General features: G+C 49.7%; 1 protein-coding gene across 3 annotated transcripts; it reads left to right on the top strand.

Annotated features, from left to right (window-relative positions):
• Positions 1–4: 4 nt before the first annotated feature.
• On the top strand, positions 5–12522 carry RBFA (ribosome binding factor A). 3 transcript variants are annotated; one of them, XM_070361564.1, is made up of 8 exons: positions 115–251; positions 2052–2269; positions 2551–2593; positions 4744–4920; positions 5397–5509; positions 8224–8308; positions 10624–10697; positions 11818–12522. In XM_070361564.1, exons 2-8 carry the CDS (start codon positions 2265–2267, stop codon positions 12077–12079), a joined length of 759 nt encoding a protein of 252 aa, XP_070217665.1. In that variant the 5' UTR covers positions 115–251; positions 2052–2264; the 3' UTR covers positions 12080–12522. The 3 variants fall into 3 exon arrangements, with proteins under 3 accessions (XP_005906901.2, XP_070217665.1, XP_070217666.1); XM_070361565.1 differs by lacking the exon at positions 2052–2269 and adding an exon at positions 3638–4516 and having other exon boundaries at positions 162–251; XM_005906839.3 differs by lacking the exon at positions 2052–2269 and having other exon boundaries at positions 5–251.
• The last annotated feature ends 6625 nt before the right edge of the window (positions 12523–19147 follow it).

Below are 19147 nucleotides of genomic sequence, written 5' to 3'. Positions count from 1 at the left end.
CCGCGTTTGTCTTCCTGCCCACCTCTCCCCGCAAAGGTCGCCCAGTCTGTCTTTGCCCCTCCCCACGTCTCCTCGTCACCGTCGCCCTGCCTTGCGTCGCCATTTGTCCGCAGTCGCTGAGCAAACATGTGGGCCGCTCTCAGGGGGCGGCCGGGGCTCCACTTGGGGCTCCTGAGCGGTGCCCGAGGTCTGCACAGCTCGCCTGTGTCCTGTGGCAAGAACCTGCTCAAGAAATTTGCTTCGAAAACCAAGTAATGTTCCCGAGTGGGGTGGAGGGCGTTGGGGCGGAGGCCCGGCGTTGGGGTCCTCAAGGGTGAGGGCTCCGCCTGGGCGCTAGCTGGCGCCCGAGCGCGCAGCCAAGTCTGAGCGCAGTCTCCGCGTGTGAAAGCCCACCCGTCACAGCTACCGTTTGCGGTTTTTCCTCCCTGCCTTTTTTCTGTACTTTCATACAGTTGTGATGATTTTAAGTCTGCTATAAGCAAAGTGAACTTTTAAAGCAAAGTGATGTTTACATTCCACCGTGGGTCCGAGGTTCCAAATCCCCGGATTCAACCAACCTTGGATTGAAAATATTCAGAAGAAATTCCACGAAGTTTTAAAAAACACAACCTGAGCTTTCCTTGCTGGCAACTGTTTTGGTAGCATTTACATGATATTAGGTATGGTAAGTCGGAGAAGGCAATGGCACCCCACTCCAGTACTCTTGCCTGGAAAATCCCATGGACAGAGGAGCCTGGTAGGCGGCAGTCCATGGGGTCGCTAAGAGTCGGACACGACTGAGCGACTTCACTTTCACTTTCCGCTTTCATGCATTGGAGAAGGAAATGGCAGCCCACTCCAGTGTTCTTGCCTGGAGAGTCCCAGGGACGGGGGAGCCTGGTGGGCTGCCGTCTCGGGGGTCGCACAGGGTCGGACATGACTGAAGCGACTAAGCAGCAGCAGCAGCAGGTTACTTACCATACCTCTCCAACTGTTGGTGCTTGATGACCTCCACAGTTTGAGGAGCACTGGTTAGATATTTGTAGAATGCCTCTCTGTTGGTCCTGGTGTGATGTTTTTCTCTTGATTATACTGGGGTTTTGGTTTGGGGGGAAGACGATACATGTGAAGTGACGTTTTCATCACATCATCACACCATATGAACACATACATGATATCAACATGGTTTATCCCTGTTGATGTTGGTCTTGATCACTGACTGGGGTCCTTTGTGTCTGTCAGGTTTATCCACTGTAAAGTTACCTCCCCCGCTCTGATTCCATACTGTCATCTTTTCGGGGAAGTCACTGTATGCCGCTCACACCTAAGGAGTAGTGTGAGTTAGGTTCATGAATTATTGAGACTTTTGATAGAACATGTGTCTCTTTTTCTCCATTTCTTAATTCCTATCAGTATGCACCCATAGGTTAGAACCCATTACTACTTAATTTTGCTCCAGTTGCTCCAGCTTTGGACCATTGGTAGCTCTTCAGGTGGCTCCTATGTTCCTTTGACATGCCTCATTGTTAGGGGTTTTGAAGTAGTTTTTATTTTATTTATTTATTGGTTGTACTGGGTCTTTGTTGCTGCCTGCAGGCTTTCTCTAGTTGTGGGGAGAGGGGGCTACTCTCTAGCTGTGGTGAGCAGCTTCTCATTGCAGGCTCTAGGACGTGTGGGCTCAGTAGCTTAGTTGCTTTGTGGCATGTGGGATCTTCCAGGATCAGGGATCAAACACGTGTCCCTTGTGTTGGCAGGCGGATTCTTAACCAGTAGACCACCAGGGAAACCCTTGAAGAAGTTTTTACATTTAAAGAAATTTATTAGCTCTTCTTCACTTTATGGCGCTACAGAATGCCTCAGTGCTAGAACCAGCCACTTCCTCCGAGGAGCTCTGTCTGGTTCCTTCACTGGACACTGGCGTCAGAACCATGATCTGGAGCTGAGTATGTCATTGCTACTGGGGTATTTGTCTTTTATACCCTTTCAGCTGACAAAGTGAAAACAATACATGTTCAGGTTAAGCCAAGGGTATATGCTTATCTATAAATGTTTCTCCATGTCACCACCTGTAGCTGTAAAAAGTGGAACTTGAGTTCCTGCTGACCTCCATCTCTTATCTGCTGGTGCCCGGATGGTCCTCACCCCCCTCCCTTGATTGTCTGCAGCAGTCAGGAGCCTGGCTCTCCCATCTGCCTTCTGCTGACCTAGCTGTTGATGTGTGACCGTGTCAGTTGTTAACCAGATCCCAGGCAGCAGCTTTGTTGAGTAGGACAGTGCTGTCATGCATGTGGTAGGTGTGTTTTTAAGATCCCCTTTCTCCATCTTTGGGACTAGAAGCAGACTTTAGGTAAAACCTTGAGCTGAATTAAAACTGCCTCCTGTCTCTCCCTGAAAACCCATGCTGCTGTCAGGTGGATAACTAAATCTTTTAGAACCTCAGGAACTTAATCTGTATGTTCAGGCTTAGCCCTTTAGAAACAGCTATGATATCATAACCTGCGGTTAGCATTTGTAACCATTTCTTACCCAATTTGCCACTGTATCCAGCAGAGTTCTCACTTTCTCCCACAGGAAGAAGTTCTGGTATGAAGGTCCTTCCTTGGGCTCTCACTTGGTAAGTAGGAGGAGCAGTGACAAGCACTTTGGGATCTCGGAGGGCAGGAGGCCCTGCCCTGGGCAGCACTCCAGCCTGTGGTCTGTCCGCATCAGTACTGGAGGGGTGAGCCTGCATACACTGCTAACGTGGGGATTTGACCTTTAAAAGAATGACACCACAGTTTTCCAGAATGTCGTATCTGTTATCAGATTCTAACATGGTGATGTCCGTTCAGGTTGTGTGTGTGTAACACAGATATGTATAGGTATGCAAGCACTCCTTGTGTTGCGTTTCCCACATACTGTGATTTTTAGGGATTGAGGTCTGTAGTAGCCCTGCTTTGGCAAGTCAGTGTTAGCGTGTTTTAGCAATAAAGTGTTTTCTGTTAAGGCATGTATGTTGTCTTTAGATATACTGTTACTGCACACTTAATAGACTACACTGTAGTGCAGACATAACTTATATGCATCAGGAATCCATAGAATTTGTGTGACTCACTGTATTGTGATATCTGCTTTATTGTAATAGTCTGGAAGGAACCTGCAGTATCTCTGAAATACATTGTATGTGTATCATGGAAGTGTATGTAATGAATGGTTCCTTTTAGAAAAAAATACACTCTGTATACTAAAAACCCCTGGTGGCTCAGATGGTAAAGCGTCTGTCTACAATGCGGGATACCTGGGTTCGATCCCTGGGTTGGGAAGATCCCTTGGAGAAGGAAATGGCAATCCACTCCAGTACTATTGCCTGGAAAATCCCATGGACAGAGGAGCCTGGTAGGCTACAGTCCATGGGGTCGCAAAGAGTTGGACACGACTGAGCGACTTCACGCTCACATTCACATTCACTGAGTACACTAAAGCCTTAGGCTGTGTGGATCACAACAAACTGAAAAATTCTTAAAGAGATGGGACCACCTTACCTGCCTCCTGAGAAATCTGCATGCACATCAAGAAGCACCAGTTAGAACCGGACATGAAATAACAAACTCGTTCCAAATTGGGAAAGGAGTACATCAAGGCTGTATTTTGTCATCTTGCTTATTTACCTTATATGCAGAGTACATCGTGTGAAATGCCAGGCTGGATGAAGCACAAGCTGGAATCAAGATTTCTAGGAGAAATATCAATAACCTCAGATATGCAGATGACACCACCCTTATGGCAGAAAGCAAAGAGGAACTAAAGAGCCTCTTGATGAAAGTGAAAGAAGAGAGTGAAAAAGCTGGCTTAAAGCTCAACATTCAAAAAAAGATCACGGCAGCTGGTTCCATCACTTCATGGCAAATAGATGGGGAAACAAAGGAAACAGTGGCAGACTTTATTTTCTTGGGCTCCAAAATCACTGCAGATGGTGACTGCAGCCATGAAATTAAAAGACACTTACTCCTTGGAAGAAAAGCTATGACAAACCTAGATAGCATATTAAAAAGCATAGACATTACTTTGCCAACAAAGGTTGGTCTAGTCAAAGCTATGGTTTTTCCCGTAGTCGTGTATGGATGTGAGAGTTGGACTATAAAGAAAGCTGAGGGGCAAAAAATTGATGCTTTTGAACTGTGGTGTTGGAGAAGACTCTTGAGTCCCTTGGACTGCAAGGAGATTAAACCAGTCCATCCTAAAGGAAATCAGTCCTAAGTATTAATTGAAAGGACTGAAGCTGATGCTCCAGTACTTTAGCCACGTGATGTGAAGAACTGACTCATTGGAAAAGATCCTGATCCTCGGAAAGACTGAAGGCAGGAGGAGAAGGGGACGAGAGGATGAGGTGGTTGGATGGCATCACTGACTCGATGTTTGAGTAAGCTTGAGGAGTTGGTAGTGGACAGGGAAGCTTGGCGTGCTGCAGTCCATGGGGGTTGCAGAGTCGGACACAACTGAGCACTGAACTGATACTGGAAACCACTGAATTGTACTTTTTAAGAAGGAGAATTTTATGGTATGTGGATTACATTTCACTAAGATTTTTTTTGAAAAATATATGTACTTGGCCATACTTTTAATTTTGAAGGGATGCTAGGTAAAATCTAGACGGGTCCAGGTCTGTAAAATGAGTATATCCTCATGAAAGCCAAGGTGACTGAGGGTGACCCTTGTTGTCAGTAAGGTTCGCATATAGGTGTCATGTTGACCTTTGTGTAATGTTGGCCTTTCTTCTTGATGGAGACCCACAAGTCATCCCAGTTGGAGTTCCTAACGAAGAGCACCTCTCGGAGAACCCGGAAGGAAGACCAGGTACGCCTGAGGGCCCTGAACGGTCTCCTCTATAAAGCGCTCACAGACTTGCTGTGCACCCCTGAAGTGAGCCAGGAGTTGTGCGACCTGAACGTGGAGCTCTGCAAGGTAACCATGGGACCTCGCACCCCATCAGGCGCCTCGCGCTTGGGAGAGGCAGGAGGGAGGCTCGGTGTGTGCCTTGAGGTGTCGGGAGGAAGACGTGGGGGACAGGCACAGATAGTGCCTGGCGTTCTGCCTGGGGTGAGGCGGGCCATCAGAGGAAGACCTGGGTCAGGTGAGTGGTGGCCCGTGTGCCTTCCTCTCAGGGTAAGGACGGGGAGCTGGCTCCTGCCATCTTCACCCTCAAGGTGGAGTGGGTTCACCCAGGGAAGGCAGAGGGCACTGAGGCATTTCTGGGGTGGGGCAGGGGCTGGAGTCAGGTCAGGGCATGGGGGTGGCGAGGGCCTGGGGCCCTGGCACTGGCGCTGGTGCTGGGGGCGAAGCCAGGACTGCCCCTGGGTTAGTGCCTATCTCCTGACACCCTCTGTCCACGAGAGCCCAGGTGAACTGACAGTGATCTGGGGCGGGGGTCGGGGGCTCAGGTCTCTCTGACTTCAGATTTCTCTGCCTGCCGTGTCTTCTGGAGGGCGACCCTCTCCGAAGCTCAGAACGCACACACAGAGGCCGTCCTGCGGAGGAGCGCTGCGCACATGAGGTAAGCCTTCTGCCTGACCCTGCCTGCCGGCCGGTGTGTTCACCACTTTTGCTTTTAAGGAAAATTTTGTAAGTGTTTTCTTGAATTTCAGAGCAGAATTCACATCTTCATATAAGCCACGGGCCAGGTCAGTGGTTCTCTAAGTGCGTCCTGGTTCCCCAGGGACCCCTGAGGTCCTTTATGGGGGGACGTTCATGAGTTTAGAGCTGTTTTCATGGTGAGGTGTGGTTTTTCTTTCTCGCTGTGTGGACGTTTGCCCTGAGGATGTCCTGGTCGTCACTGTGGCGTCAGCATGTACTCACGGTAATCAACTGCCAGCTTCATTAAGAATGCTGCTGCTGCTGCTAAGTCGCTTCAGTCGTGTCCGACTCTGTGCGACCTCTGAGATGGCAGCCTTGGTGAATAAGCAGAAGTTACTCCCTTTATTAAATCTACCCTTGGGCACATCTTTTTGGTGTCTGTGGTGGAAAGTGTGGATGAAGCCCTGGTGGTTGTCTTGGAAAAATATTGTGGTTGCTGATTGTGACCCGGAATACACATTTTTCACTTGGAAGAACAAGTGAACCAACTATGGTTATTAAGATGTAGGTATTTGATAGACATTTTCTCCAAAGTGAGTAAAGTAAACCTGTCACTTCAAGAAAACAACTGACCATGTTTGACCAGTGATAAAATGCAAGCTTTCAGTGAAAATGAGAATTTTAGAAAGCCTGTACCCACATCCGTGAGTTTGACAGCTTTGCAGTTCATAAGACCCTTTTGATGAGATTGGAGACGATATATTCTAAAGTGCATCATCATTCTGAAAATCTGTGTAACTTGGTAAATCAGTATTTTTGGAAATATACCAATGTATGATGTTACAAAATCACCAATGGGGAAAGGTCAATTCAGAGGGCAGGAGGATCACAGGATTTTAATGTACAGAGAGTGACCTGTCCATCCATCTGGTTTCAGATTCCACATTGCAGCCTTAAATAAACTACTTTTGTTGAGATTCTGTGTAGCATCAGAGAACGTCGACACCTTTCTGAAGGGCTGTTCACATACTCTTCCTTTTTCAGTTTCTGATCCGTGAGCTTAAATTTCCCTCTTCTTTTTTAAGCAAAATAGTAGGACAGATTGAATGCAGATACAGAGGTGAGGATCTAGCTGACTTGCATTACGCTGGGTTTTAAAGAAATCTGGAGCCAGGCAAGCAGTGTCACTTTTCTTAACCGCATTTAAAATACAGCTGTTACTTTAAATGAATTAGTGAAGACATATTTTTACATTTTTCAGCTTCACTTTCTAATGTGTTAAGTATTGATTGATGTAACCCACATGAACAAAAGGTCTTTGGTGTCCTCAGTAATTGTTAAGAGTATAAAGGGGGTTCTGAGACCAAAAATTGTGAGAACCATTGAGCTGGGTGGTAGGAAAAAAGTTACTCAGTTTTCTCCTCAGTCTTTAAAACGTGGAAAACCTCAGAACTGGGCTTTCTCCTCCCTTCTTCTCTCCTTTCTCCCTAGGCCTCCTGCCTCCACTGTACTTTCATTTTGCTTCTTAAAGTTTTTATTTATTTTTGGCTGCTCTGGGTCTTCGATGCTGCACACTGGCTTTCTGCAGTCGTGGGGAGCGGGGCCGACTCTCTCATCGCAGAGCACGGGCTCGGAGCACAGGCTCCGTAGTTGGGGCTCAGGGGCTCAGTTGCCCCATGGGGTGTGGGCTCTTCCTGGACCAGGGATTGAACCTGCGTCCCCGGGTTCTTGACCCCTGGACCCCAGGGAAGCCCCATGCTTCCTTTTTAGAAGATGAGGGGGTAGATGCTGAGAGCAGGGTCCTGCGGGTCTGGTGTTCTCCTGTGTGCTTGCTTCAGCCACTGTGCATCCCTCACAGTGCCATGGTCTCTGAAGCCGGACATCATCAAAGAGTGGTCAGTCACTCTCAGTTTTTACATTTCACAGAAAGAAGAAAACAAGAGATTTCCAACAAGTGTTGAGATAACAGCATCGTTTTCTGATTAGCTTTTAGGTAATCAGAAAAGTGGGGCTTCCCTGGTGGCTCAGTGGTAAAGAATCACCTGCAACGCAGGAGACACGGGGTCGATCCCTGAGTCGGGAAGACCCCCTGGAGGAGGGCATGGCAACCCACTCCAGTGTTCTTGCCTGGAGAATCCCATGGACACAGGAGCCTGGTGGGCTACAGTCCATGGGGTCGCACAGAGTCGGACACGACTGAAGCACCTAAGCAGCTGCAGCAATCAGAAAAGTCAGTTGAACAGAACGTTTCCCACCTCTTTGGATCGCCAGGCTTTAGTGTGAAGGTCTCCACGTGACTGTACCAGCTCTGTCGCTGAGCAGCTGTGCCTGCGTGTCCCAGAGTGTTTTCTGTGTCTGGCGTCTGGTGGTGGTGGGCTGGCGGCCACCCTTCTGTGGCGCTGCTGCTGGTGCCCATGAATGGAGGGACGGGACGCTGGCGGTGATGCCCGGAAGGCCATTCCAAGTTCACGTCAGACTTGATCTCAAAAGTTGCATTTAGAGAATTAAAAACAGTTGTGATGATGCATTTTATACCCCTGTTGAAACGTGGCCATTGGCTAAGGAAGACTTTTCATCTTTGAATACTGTGATGAACAAAACTCACGTCTCACCTCTTTGTGAGATGACATATCTGTTTCTGGCACCCCTCCACCAGATGTCACCTCAACTGCTCAAACCTTATTTTCTCTCCAGGCATCTTCTGATGTCGCAGCAGACCCTGAGGAACGTGCCTCCCATAGTGTTTGTTCAGGACAAAAAATATGCAGCTGTGATGGAGGTAAGGCTTTGGCATAATTGCCTCTTTACTGTGTCAACTTCTGTATGCGTAAGGCTTTACGCATTGTTTCCTAGTTGTTTTCCTTGCTTTAAGTACAGGTTTTAAAGGTTAAAAACCTGTTAACATACATGCATTTTTCATCTGGTGGTAGTTCCTTGGTTATTAAGGTGTCTTACACCTTCACAGGTTCACTGAGGAAGCCAGCAGCACTGCAGGAGGATTCGGCGGCGTGTTCACTGTGAGACTAGGTAGTGTGTAGGTCCACAGGAAAAAAGACCCAGTTGTACATTGTTGTCTCTCATTGTTCATCATACAACCTATACTGGAAACACTATTTGGATAATAGCCTTGTGGGTGTGTGGTTTCCTCGCTAGAAGGGGAGCAGGAGTGAAGGTGCAGAGCCGCTTGTCAGCCCAGGTGGGGTTTGGGCTGTGGTGTGCAGACCCCAGCAGGAGTCCCCGTGCAGGGCTGCGGGAGCCCAGCCTGTCCCGGAGGGTGGGCTCCCTGTTCTCACTGAACTGTTACTCGTCCCACTCTCTGTGGAGGAACATTTCATGGCTGCAAGGTGCTCCCTGGCTATGTGGGTTCCTTTTCAGAAAAGTCACTGGAGGGGAGGGTATATGCTCCCACCCGTATGCTTGTGTGTCTCTAGGGGGGCCTTTGTGCACTTCAGGCCTGTCTGTCCTACCACACATGCCCAAGGGAAGTGCTGAAGGGTCGGACACGAGCCATATGGTGATGGTGGGTCCTGCACATGGACCCACCAAGGGAAGGTCAGGCCATGGCTGGCTGCATCGTCCCGCACTCTGTCTCACTATAGTTAGGAGTAAAGGCTGGACCAGAATGGGTTTCTGATTTGGGTAGGTGATCGTCAAGGGCATGGTCACTGCTTCCCCTGGCTAAGTCAGAGCAGAGTTTTTCAGACTCTGTACATTTTTAAGATTTAAAATCATCCATTGGTAAGCAGCTTGGATAGGGACAGAAATTTGAAATTAGTTCTGGATGAAACTTGGAGTCTTCTGTCTGTCTAATATTGGTTGCAACAAAAGTCGCAAGTAGTTGCTACTGCTCCAGTTTGAACAGCTTACTTTGCGTTCTCAGGATAGAATGCAGTCTTCAGGTCATAGGTCTGGATGTTTGAAAGAGGCTGAGTAATCAGCTGTGTCCAAACTGAAACCTAGGTAGTTCAGCAAAACTACTGGTACTGCCAGTGCTCACACTCAGGGGTGCCCAGCACTGGTGGTTCTGCCAGTGCTCACACTCAGGGGTGCTCAGCACCAGTGGTCCTACCAGTGCCAACTCTCAGGGGTGCTCTCCATGGGATTCTCCAGGTAAGAACACTGGAGTGGGTTGCCATGCTCTCCTCCAGGGGATCTTCCCAACCCAGGGATCCACCCGGTGTCTCCTGCATTGCAGGTGACTCTTTACCACTGAGCCACCAAGGAAGCCCCACTTTGCTGATTACCTAAAAGCTAATGATGGTCCTGCCAGTGCTCACACTCAGGGGTGCTCATTGCTGGTGGTAGTACCAGTGTGCACACTCAGGTGCTCAGCACATTGGCCATCAGGAATGTGAGTTAACTCCCAGTTTTAACTCGAGGAGGCCTGTTTGTCCTTGATGTAGTATCGTCCTGTTCCTGGGTTTTCTGTGGACTGACTCGTGTCTGGTTCTGCCTCTTCTCACCTTGTGGTTTTAACAGCGTCACTTGTTGGTGATGACTTCATGTGGATGTCGGGACCTGGTTGTGGGTCCGGCTGGCTGGGCTCGCACTGAGGTGGGAGGTCAGGCCTCAGTGCCCAGCCTGGGTGGGAGCACCTGGCAGCATCAGAGCAGGCAGGCGAAGGTGGGGGGCCTCGCTGGGCCCTGCTGAGCAGCAGAGTACATCTCCAGCCTTCGCCCCTTCCACCCCGCAGAGCTGGAGTCAAATGCTGGGCTTTGTGACTCCCACATAGCCACGCTGGGGGCTTCTTTCCCTCAAGCAAATTCTGTGGCAAAATTGAAGCATTTTACAGAACCTCATTAGAAACCAGTAAGTGTCAGGAATTCAACTAATATTTAACTGGTTCCTTTGTAAATTTGACTAACATTTACACGCTTTAAGTACAGTCTTTTGAGAAGACTTGGTTCATTACCAGAACAAGTGTAACTGAGATCGTGGGCATGGGCAACATCAGGGAGGGAGCCCTGTCACGCAGCCGGGCCCTGAGGTGGCCGTGGCTCTGGGCAGCCTGACACTTGCAGTCCGTGGGCGCCCCGCTCTGCAGGCAGTGGAGAAGCACAGTTCTCCGGTAACCCACTGTCTGTTCTGTTTCAGGTTGATCGGCTGCTGGCAATTGCTGATTTTGGACCCCGGGGTGAAAAAGAAGACTTTGTGCAAAGTGACTTCAGGTGGTAACATGTGGACGTGTGTTTCTGATGTGGGCACACACAGCTATGGATGTACTGGGTTCCACAACTGCTGTATAGTGCTGCCCACCCCCAGCCCAGTGTAGGGGGGTGGGCCCTGGTTTATGCCCTAGGGTCTTGGCCTGAGGCCCAACCCAGGGTTGGCCCATGGCAGGCCACAGTGGCAGCCTGGCCCATTACCCAGCAACTCGGGGAGACTGTCAGGAGGGCCTCCGGGCCCACTGGAAGTGCTGGGGCCTGCACGCTGAGTGCTAGTGGTTGCAGCTCATCCTCTCTGTTCCCTCGTGCATTTATGTCGAGTGCCTGCTCCCAGTAGGCCTGTTCTAACGCTTAGGGAATGCTGTGAACGAATGGCAGTGTCTTTGGAGCCTGCGTTTTGCTAGGAAGCAGTGAACATCAGGGTAGGCCTCTGAGAAGGTGACGTGAGGATTCCAGGTGAAACAGCTCCACCTGGTGTCTAGCCTGTGTCCTTAGATCATCTATGTGAGCATCACTTGGGCACTGTCAGGGCCTCAGGGGCCAGGGCCTACAGGAGCCAGCCTGCCAGGGGGTGGGGGGGCAACACTTAGACCCCTGAGCTAGGGCAGAAGCCCCGAGTGGCAGTGAGTCCCCAGTTCCAGCTCAGTGAGGAGCAGACCTGGGCGAGGCAGGTGGAGTGCCTGTGGGTTTGGAGCCCTTCCAGGTCTGAGAGTGAGGGGCGTGCTGTGGCCAGATTGGGGTTTTGAGAGGATTGCTCTGGTTTTGCCCTCAGAATGGACTTGTCTTCTCTTTTGGTTCATCGGGTAACTAAAGACCAGCTCCCCGTGATTCTGTTTAACTAGCCTAGTGCACTAGCCATGTTTAAGTGGGGAAGCAATGAAAATACACTTGATGTCAGCCCAGAATGTCTGCCTCAGGAGCTTGGTGGCCTGAGCCACATACAGGCTCCGGGAGTGCTGGTCAAGAAGTGCTGGACTGGAGGCCGCTGGACCAAAGCCTGCTTTGTGCTGGCTCCACAGCTCCACTGCAGAGGTGGCAGCGTGGTGTGTGGGCAGGGGCTGATGGAGTGTTTGTATGCCATGTGATATTTGTGCCTGGTGTGACAACTCCCCTTCTCCCCCAGTGACCCCGAGGCCCTGGACGCGGCTTTGCCAAGTGATACCCTGAGCCCTGCAGCACACTTGAACCTGTGTGGGATTGACCATGAGGCACTCAACAAGCAGATCCTGGAGTACAAGAGGAGGAGAGAGCAAGGGCATGGGAGTGCCAGCCCCCTGTGGCCAGAGCACATGGCTGACCTGAGGAAGCAGATGAGGAGGAGGAAGGCCAAGCCCCATGTGGACGATGACCTCTCTCCCAAGAACTATCTGCAGGGTGGGGAGTGACAAGCCCCTGGACAATCAAGGGGCCTCCTGAGGAGCGCGCCCCAGGGTACGAGTGGGGCTCCGAGAAGCAGAGCAGGAACTGAGGTGGAGAGAAAGGACCAGAAGGCAGTGGATCGTGACTGGCTCCGGGCACATGCGCACTGCCGATGCCGTCTGCACCCCTTGTACGGTGTTGCAGAGGAGGCCTGTGGGAAGGGTGTAAAACCCTCTTGGTGGATGGCAAGCGGTCAGGCCTCCTTATTTGGGATCCACGTGTGCACGTTTGCTCACGCACTGGTCTCTCCACAGCCCCCAGATCCGTGGCTGCCGTGCTCCCCTGGTCTTCCTGGACGTGCAGACTCGTGGACACTTGAGTCCTGGGATGCACCGGTGGCCTCTGTTCACAGAGGCGCTGCTTTGCCTGCTTCGTTCGCCTCCTACTGTAAACGGCTGTCCTCTCCGCAGTCGGGTTAGCGTCACATTAGTGCCTTTTGATGGAGATGTCAGTCCTGGCCCTGAGTTGCTGATGAGTTGTTCTGAGTGTGAGATTCTGTGCTGTGACTTCCAAAGAGAGTGCGTGTGTTAGATGAGCCTCGTTAGGAAATAGCCATCTGAGTCTGACGCAGAGAAAGTGTCCTAAACTTGGGGCGTCTTGACTCACCAGGTGTCAGCGTTGAAGTACTGGAAGTGCTACCAACCCAGTTCAGACGATCGGAGAAGGGTTCCTGTTGAGATACAGCAGAGACGTTTGTAGCGCTGCTTTCAGGGTGTGTGATCCCCCTTCTCATAACATCTCTTGGGAAGGTTGCCCGTATCCCAGCAGCAGTGGCATGGCCTGGATGCTCCGTTCCCTGTCCGCACCTGGGACGAGGGGCAGTGCCCGGCAGGGATGCGGCCCCCGCTGGAGGGCCAGCAAGGGTTCTGGGACACCAGCCAGCCACGTGGGTACCCGCTCTGGGCACATGGCTGTGGGCTGGTGCGTGTGGTGCCCTGGAGGGGTGCGGGTACCTGTGTGGTTGTTTCCTTAGGAAGGTGGGTGCTCACACAGACTCTTGTCCAGACCAGAGATGTCCGGAGGGAGGACTGGCCAGTGTGAGGACGTGCACGGGCCCTGCGCTGATGGGCGGTGAGGCGCACGTGGGAGCACCTGCCTTGAAGGACTGTGGGTGCCTCCAGGGTGTTTCTGGTGCTCCCATCTTGCCAGGCTGGAACCAGAGCTCACACACGTGCTGTCGGAGGCTGGAGAAATGCCGTCTCAGTTCTACCTGAAAGTTCATGGTGCTGCTGTAGCCTTCGTGTTGAAGGAAAGCTGTGTCTTCTGCTGTAGCTTCCGTTGGGAGGAAGCCCTGCCCTGCAGCAGAGACAGCCCCAAACTGGCCACGACCATCGGGATGGCAGCAAGCTTCCCTAGACCTCAGGGCACCTTCCCTTTGTAGTCCTCCCATCTTTCACACTCACACACATTCAGACACACACTCAGCACAGTGTCTCAGTGTGAGAACGTGCATGTGCACACACACCTCTACACCTTCCCTTTGTAGTCCTCCCAACTCTCATACAGACTCATACACTCAGACACAGACACAGCACAGTGTCTCAGAGTGAGAGCACACGCATGCGCACACACACCCCTTCCCTTTGTAGCCCACCCAACTGACACTCAGTGCAGTGTCTCAGTGCAAGGCTCTTGGTAGCCTTCCTGCCTCTGGGCCCTGCTTCCTGAAGCTCTGAGTCTTGGTGAGAGGAATCTTGCTGTTTTCCCTCCTAGAACAGCCGTGTATAGTGTTAGGACTGATTCTGTGCCCCAGGTGCAGAGGGCAGAAGGGAGGTGCTGTCACATTCCCTGGGGATGGCAGCTCTGGGTGCCCACGGGCTCTCCTCTAGTAGCATCCCAGCAGCAGCTCCACTTCCCTCCCTAGAAAACCAGCTCTGTCTAACCAGGAGCTTCGCTGAACATGCTGTGTGAGCAGCAGCTCTGAGTCAGCCGTTCAGTGTCTCACTTTACCCTCTGAAGTGAATGCAGGTAGTCTCACCAGTGTTTGAAGGCCTCAGAGTTTTCAGTAGCTGAAGGAAAAACTTGCAGCCTACACTGTTTCATTTAGCTCTGCATATCGGTCCCCAGTTTTATAGAATGCAGGTCCCTGCTCCATTGTCTTCATTTTCAAACTGACTTATGCATAGCACCTCTCAACATGAACTGTGACATTATTAGATCCAGCTTATTAAAGTAAGCTGCTCTGCGAAGAATATGTATGGAAGGAACTCTGAAATGTTCAATAAAGTCTCTTCACTCAGCCCCAAACATAAAATCCCCTCTGTCTCCACTCTGCAGACGGCCCATACACTGGCTTTGGAGAAGCACTTGATGCGGGTTCTGCAGACATGAGTCAGTGAAGTGCAGTGGAGAGAGGCCCCTGTAGGTGACGTGTGTTCTGGGTGGGTTGGGAGCTGCATAAAGAGCAACCAAACGTCATCACGGTTGGCGTGGTGTTGGCGTTCGTGTTGTGTAGACTGGTGTCTCCATTTCCAGAAGCTGAGCTCCTAATGTCAGTCCCTGCTCAGGCCCACGACTTGCAAACTGGCTTGCGGGCTGGATGCCTGCGTCACACGTTACTGGGACCAAGGAGGCTCGGGAGGAGTCACTGGCCCCATTTGTCTCCCATGCTCAACTACTGGGTCTTCAAAGCAGATTACATCAGATACACGTGAATCTTGGTCACAAAGCCACCAGCAGTGGGGTGTGGGTGTTTTAGTGACCAGAAAAGCAAAAGTGGAGGAAGAACCACTGAGAAGTGAGGAAAACCATTGTGAAATCCTGCCTGAATTCTAGACGTAACTGTCAAAGCCTGGCAGGGCTGTCCATGTAACAGAGCTCATAATAGTATGCTAACTATTCTCCCCCCAAAATGAGGAGAGAACACTTACCAAATTATTCTAGAAGGCCAGTATAACTCCAACACCAAAGCCACACACACTACAAAAAAAAGTGAAATCCAGTATCCTTTATGAACATTGATGTGAAAATCATCAACAGAATACTAACAAACAGGATTCAGCAGCACATCAAGAGGATTAAACACCATGACCAAGTGGGATATATCCCTGAAATGCAGAAGTTCCAACACACGAAAGTCATCAGTGTTACATGCCACATCAACAAAGTGACAGGAAAAACCACATGATCTCAAATGATGCAAAAAAAAAAAAAAAAAAAATTCAACACCTCTCATGAAAAAACACTCAACAAAATAGGAATGGAAAGAGACTGCCTTAGTATAAAATCTATATCAGAAAATCCATAGCAAACAATACCCAGTGGTGAAAGACCGAAAGCTTTTCATCTAAGGTCAGCAGCAAGACAAAGATGCCTGCCTGTTTAAATCGTTTCTTTTCAACATAGTCCTGAAAGTTCAGCCAGAGCAATTAAGCAGGGAAAAGAAAAGACCTACAAGTTAGAGAAAAGTAAATTGTTTGCAGATGATATCGTGTTATACATAGACTATCTTAAAGAAAAGAAAAGCTGTTAGATCTAATAAATGAGCCCTGCAAAGTAGCAAGATTAAAAGTCAGCACACAAAAAGCTGTCACATTTCTATACACGAGCAATGAGTGACCTGAAAGTGATTACAGGGTATTCCCTGACAGTCTAGTGGTTAGGACTCTGCACTTTTGCTGCTGGGGCCTAGGTTCAATCCATGGTTGGAGAACTAAGATCTCACAAGCCATACGGTATGGCAAAAAAAAAAACAACCAAGACCTGATATTACAATAATATTTACAATACTGCCAAAAAAGAAATACTTAGGAGTTAAGCATAAATGAGAAAGACCTGTACAATGAAAACTACAAAACATGTTGAAAGAAGTTAACTGATTGGAAGACTTATGAAAACATCAGTATTACTCAAAGCACTCTACAGATCAGTGCAGTCACTGTCAAAATCTTGATTTTTTTTTTCTCTAGAAATTGTCAAGCTCATACTAAATTTCATAAGGAATCTCAAGGGATTCTGAGCAGCCAGCACAATCCTGGAAAAGGAATTAAACTGGATGACTTTCATTTTCCAGTTCGAAAATTTACTGCAAAAACAACAGTAATCAAAGCTGTGTATTGGCTTTAAGACAGACATATAGACTAATGGAATAGAATAGCCCAGAAATGAACCATCACATAAATAGCCAGATGATTTTTGACAAAGGTGCCAAGATCGTTTAGTGGACAAAGGAAACAATGGGAAAAGGGTAGTCTCTGTAAATGATGCCGGGAAAGCTAGATACCACATACAAAAGTGTGAAAGTAGGGGACTTCTCTGGCAGTCCTATGGTTAAGACTCCATACTTCCAATGTGGGGAGCAAGGGTTCAATCCCTGGTCAGGGAACTAAGATCCTGCATACCAAGTGCCATGACCAAAACAGAAAAAAAAGTATGAAGTTAGACATTTTGTTGTTCAGTCGCTAAGTCATGTCCAGCTCTTGCAACCCCATGGATTGCAGCACACTAGTCTCCTCTGTCCTCCACTGTTTCCGGAGTTTGCTCAAATTCATATCGAGTCAGTGATGCTATCTAACCATCTCAACCTCTGCCGCTCTTTTCTCCTCCTGCCCTCAATCTTTCCCAGCATCAGGGTCTTTTCTAATGAGTCAGCTCTTTGCATCTGGTACCCAAAGTACTGAGGGTTCAGCATCAGTCCTGGTGAACATTCAGGGTTGATTTCCTTTAGGATCGACTGGTTTGAGCTCCTTGCTGTCCAAGGGACTTTCAAGAATCTAGCACCACAATTTGAAAGCGTCAGTTCTTCAGCTCTCAGGATTCTTTATGGTCCAACTCTCACATCCTTATTTGACTACTGGAAAAACCGTAGCTTTGACTCTGAACCTTTGTTGGCAAAGTGATGTCTCTGCTCTTTATTATGCTGTCTAGGTTTGTCATAGCTTTCCTTTCAAGGAGCAAATGTCTTAATTTCATGGCTGCAATCACCACAATGATTTTGGAGGCCAAGAAAATAACATCTCTCACTTTTTCCCCTTCTATTTGCCATGAAGTGATGGGACTGGCTGCCATGGTCTTTTTTTTTTTTTTTTTTTTTTTTTTAATGTTGAGTTTTAAGCCAGCCTTTTCACTGTCTTTTTTTTACCCTCATCAAGAGGCTCTTAGTTGCTCTTCACTTGCTGCCAGTAGAGTGTTATCTGCATATCTGAAATTGGTATTTCTCCTGGCAATATTGATTCCAGCTTGTGATTCATCCAGCCTGGCATTTCTCTTGATGTACTCTATGTGTAAGTTAAATAAGCAGGGTAACAATATACAGTCTTGTTGTACCCCTTTCCCAATTTTGAGCTGGTCTATTGTTCCCTGTCCGGTTCTAACTTAATTCTTGACCAGCATATATTTCTCAGGAGACAGGTCAGGTGTATCGAAGACCTAAATGTAAGACTTAACAATATAGAGAATTATCTGGCAGTCCAGTGATTGGGACTCCATGCTTCCACTGTCAAAGGCATGGGTTCAGTCCCTGGTTGAGGAACTAAGATCCCACAAGCCACATAAAGACTTAACACTAAAACTTTTAAAAGAGAACATAGGACTAGAGCTTCAAAACACTCAATTTGGCATTGATTTCTTGGATATGACACAAAAGGCATAGGCAACAAAAGGAAACAGACAAGTTGGACTTTGTGAGAATCTTTTGTGCCAAGACACTATCAATGAAATAAAAAGGCAATCCACAGAATGGGAGAGAATACTTGCAAATCATATGTCTGATGAGGAATTAAAATCTAGAATAGATAATGCTTACAACACAAGTGACAAAACAATTCAAAAACAGGCGAAGGGACTTGAGTAGAATTCTCTCCAGAGATGTGCAAATGACCAGTGACCATACGAAAAGAATGCTCACCAGCACTGATCATTAGGGACAATGGAAAAACAGGACATGAGGAACAATAAATCAAAACTACAAGATACCAACTCATCCATTAGGATGGCTAGTATTAAAAAAAATTACAAGTGTTGGCGAGGATGTGGAGAAATGTGAACACTTGCGCACTGTTGATGAGAAGGTAAATGGTACAGCCAAAGGCAGCCCGCGGTCCTAACCTCTGCTGCATCCTGCTTATCTGCGGGGCGGAGCCCATCATGGGAAGAGGGAGCCTTCAGCTGGGAACTGCGCATCCTATTACATACCTGACCTACAGATGCCCCGGTGGGCAGGCTATTTTCTGGCTACCTATGGGGTTGTTGCCTTCCTTTTGTCTCTGGGGTCCTTTCCAGCATGCGACAGGAGCGTGTGTCCCGGGGCAGTGAGGCGGGCGCAGTGGAGCAGCAATCCAGGGATGGAAAAAGGCAGGGGGGTGAGAGGGGAGCGGAGGGGCGCAGAAAGGCGCAGGCTTGAAAGCTCAGTCCTCATGTTACAAACAAGGAAACAGGCCGACCCGGCTTCTGCCTGCCGGTGCTTAGTGCCCCGAGAAGGCAGCAGGCAGCGGCCCCCGCCCCCACACGCCGAAGCCCGCTTGGGTTCTGCGGGACAGTCCGCCCCTGGAGGCTGCCGGAGCCCCCGGAAGACGCCTGGCGTCCAAGCTAATCACGAAAGTTGGCAAGAGCTGACCTAGTGAAACCCTCGAACCAGCCTCGTGAGCACGTCGGTGAACTCTTTCTCTGCGAAACTGCTGCGGAAACGGGGACTGAGTCCAGGCGTCTCAAGCTAAGGAACTCCATCAGCGTCTGTTACTTTGTCAGGTAGGTCAGCCGTTCCCAAGCTTCAGTGTACCCCCCGGGGTCCGGTAACACCGTACGCGGCCGTCCACCTCTCCGGGGTCGCAGGCCTGAGACCGGAGCATCTGCGTTTCTACGGAGCTCCCTGGAGACACGGCGCTGCCGGCCCGGGTGCCCGCGCTGTGGCCCACCGAGCATCTCCGGGGGGATCTCCCCGGGGAGCGCCCTTCGCCCTTCCTCGCTGCTCCCCGGGGGTCGCGCGCCGACCCGCTGCACACGTGGAGCGGAGCCCCGTGGGCGCCACAGGCAGGCTTGGGGCGGCGCGGGTCGCCGTGGAGTGACCGAGGCATACCTGCGTCGCGACCCCCGGGCTC

Source organism: Bos mutus, chromosome 24, assembly GCF_027580195.1.
Source record: "Bos mutus isolate GX-2022 chromosome 24, NWIPB_WYAK_1.1, whole genome shotgun sequence".
NCBI classification, from domain to species: domain Eukaryota; kingdom Metazoa; phylum Chordata; class Mammalia; order Artiodactyla; family Bovidae; genus Bos; species Bos mutus.
Note: the sequence above shows the minus strand (reverse complement) of the source record. Positions and strands in the feature narration are given on the sequence as shown.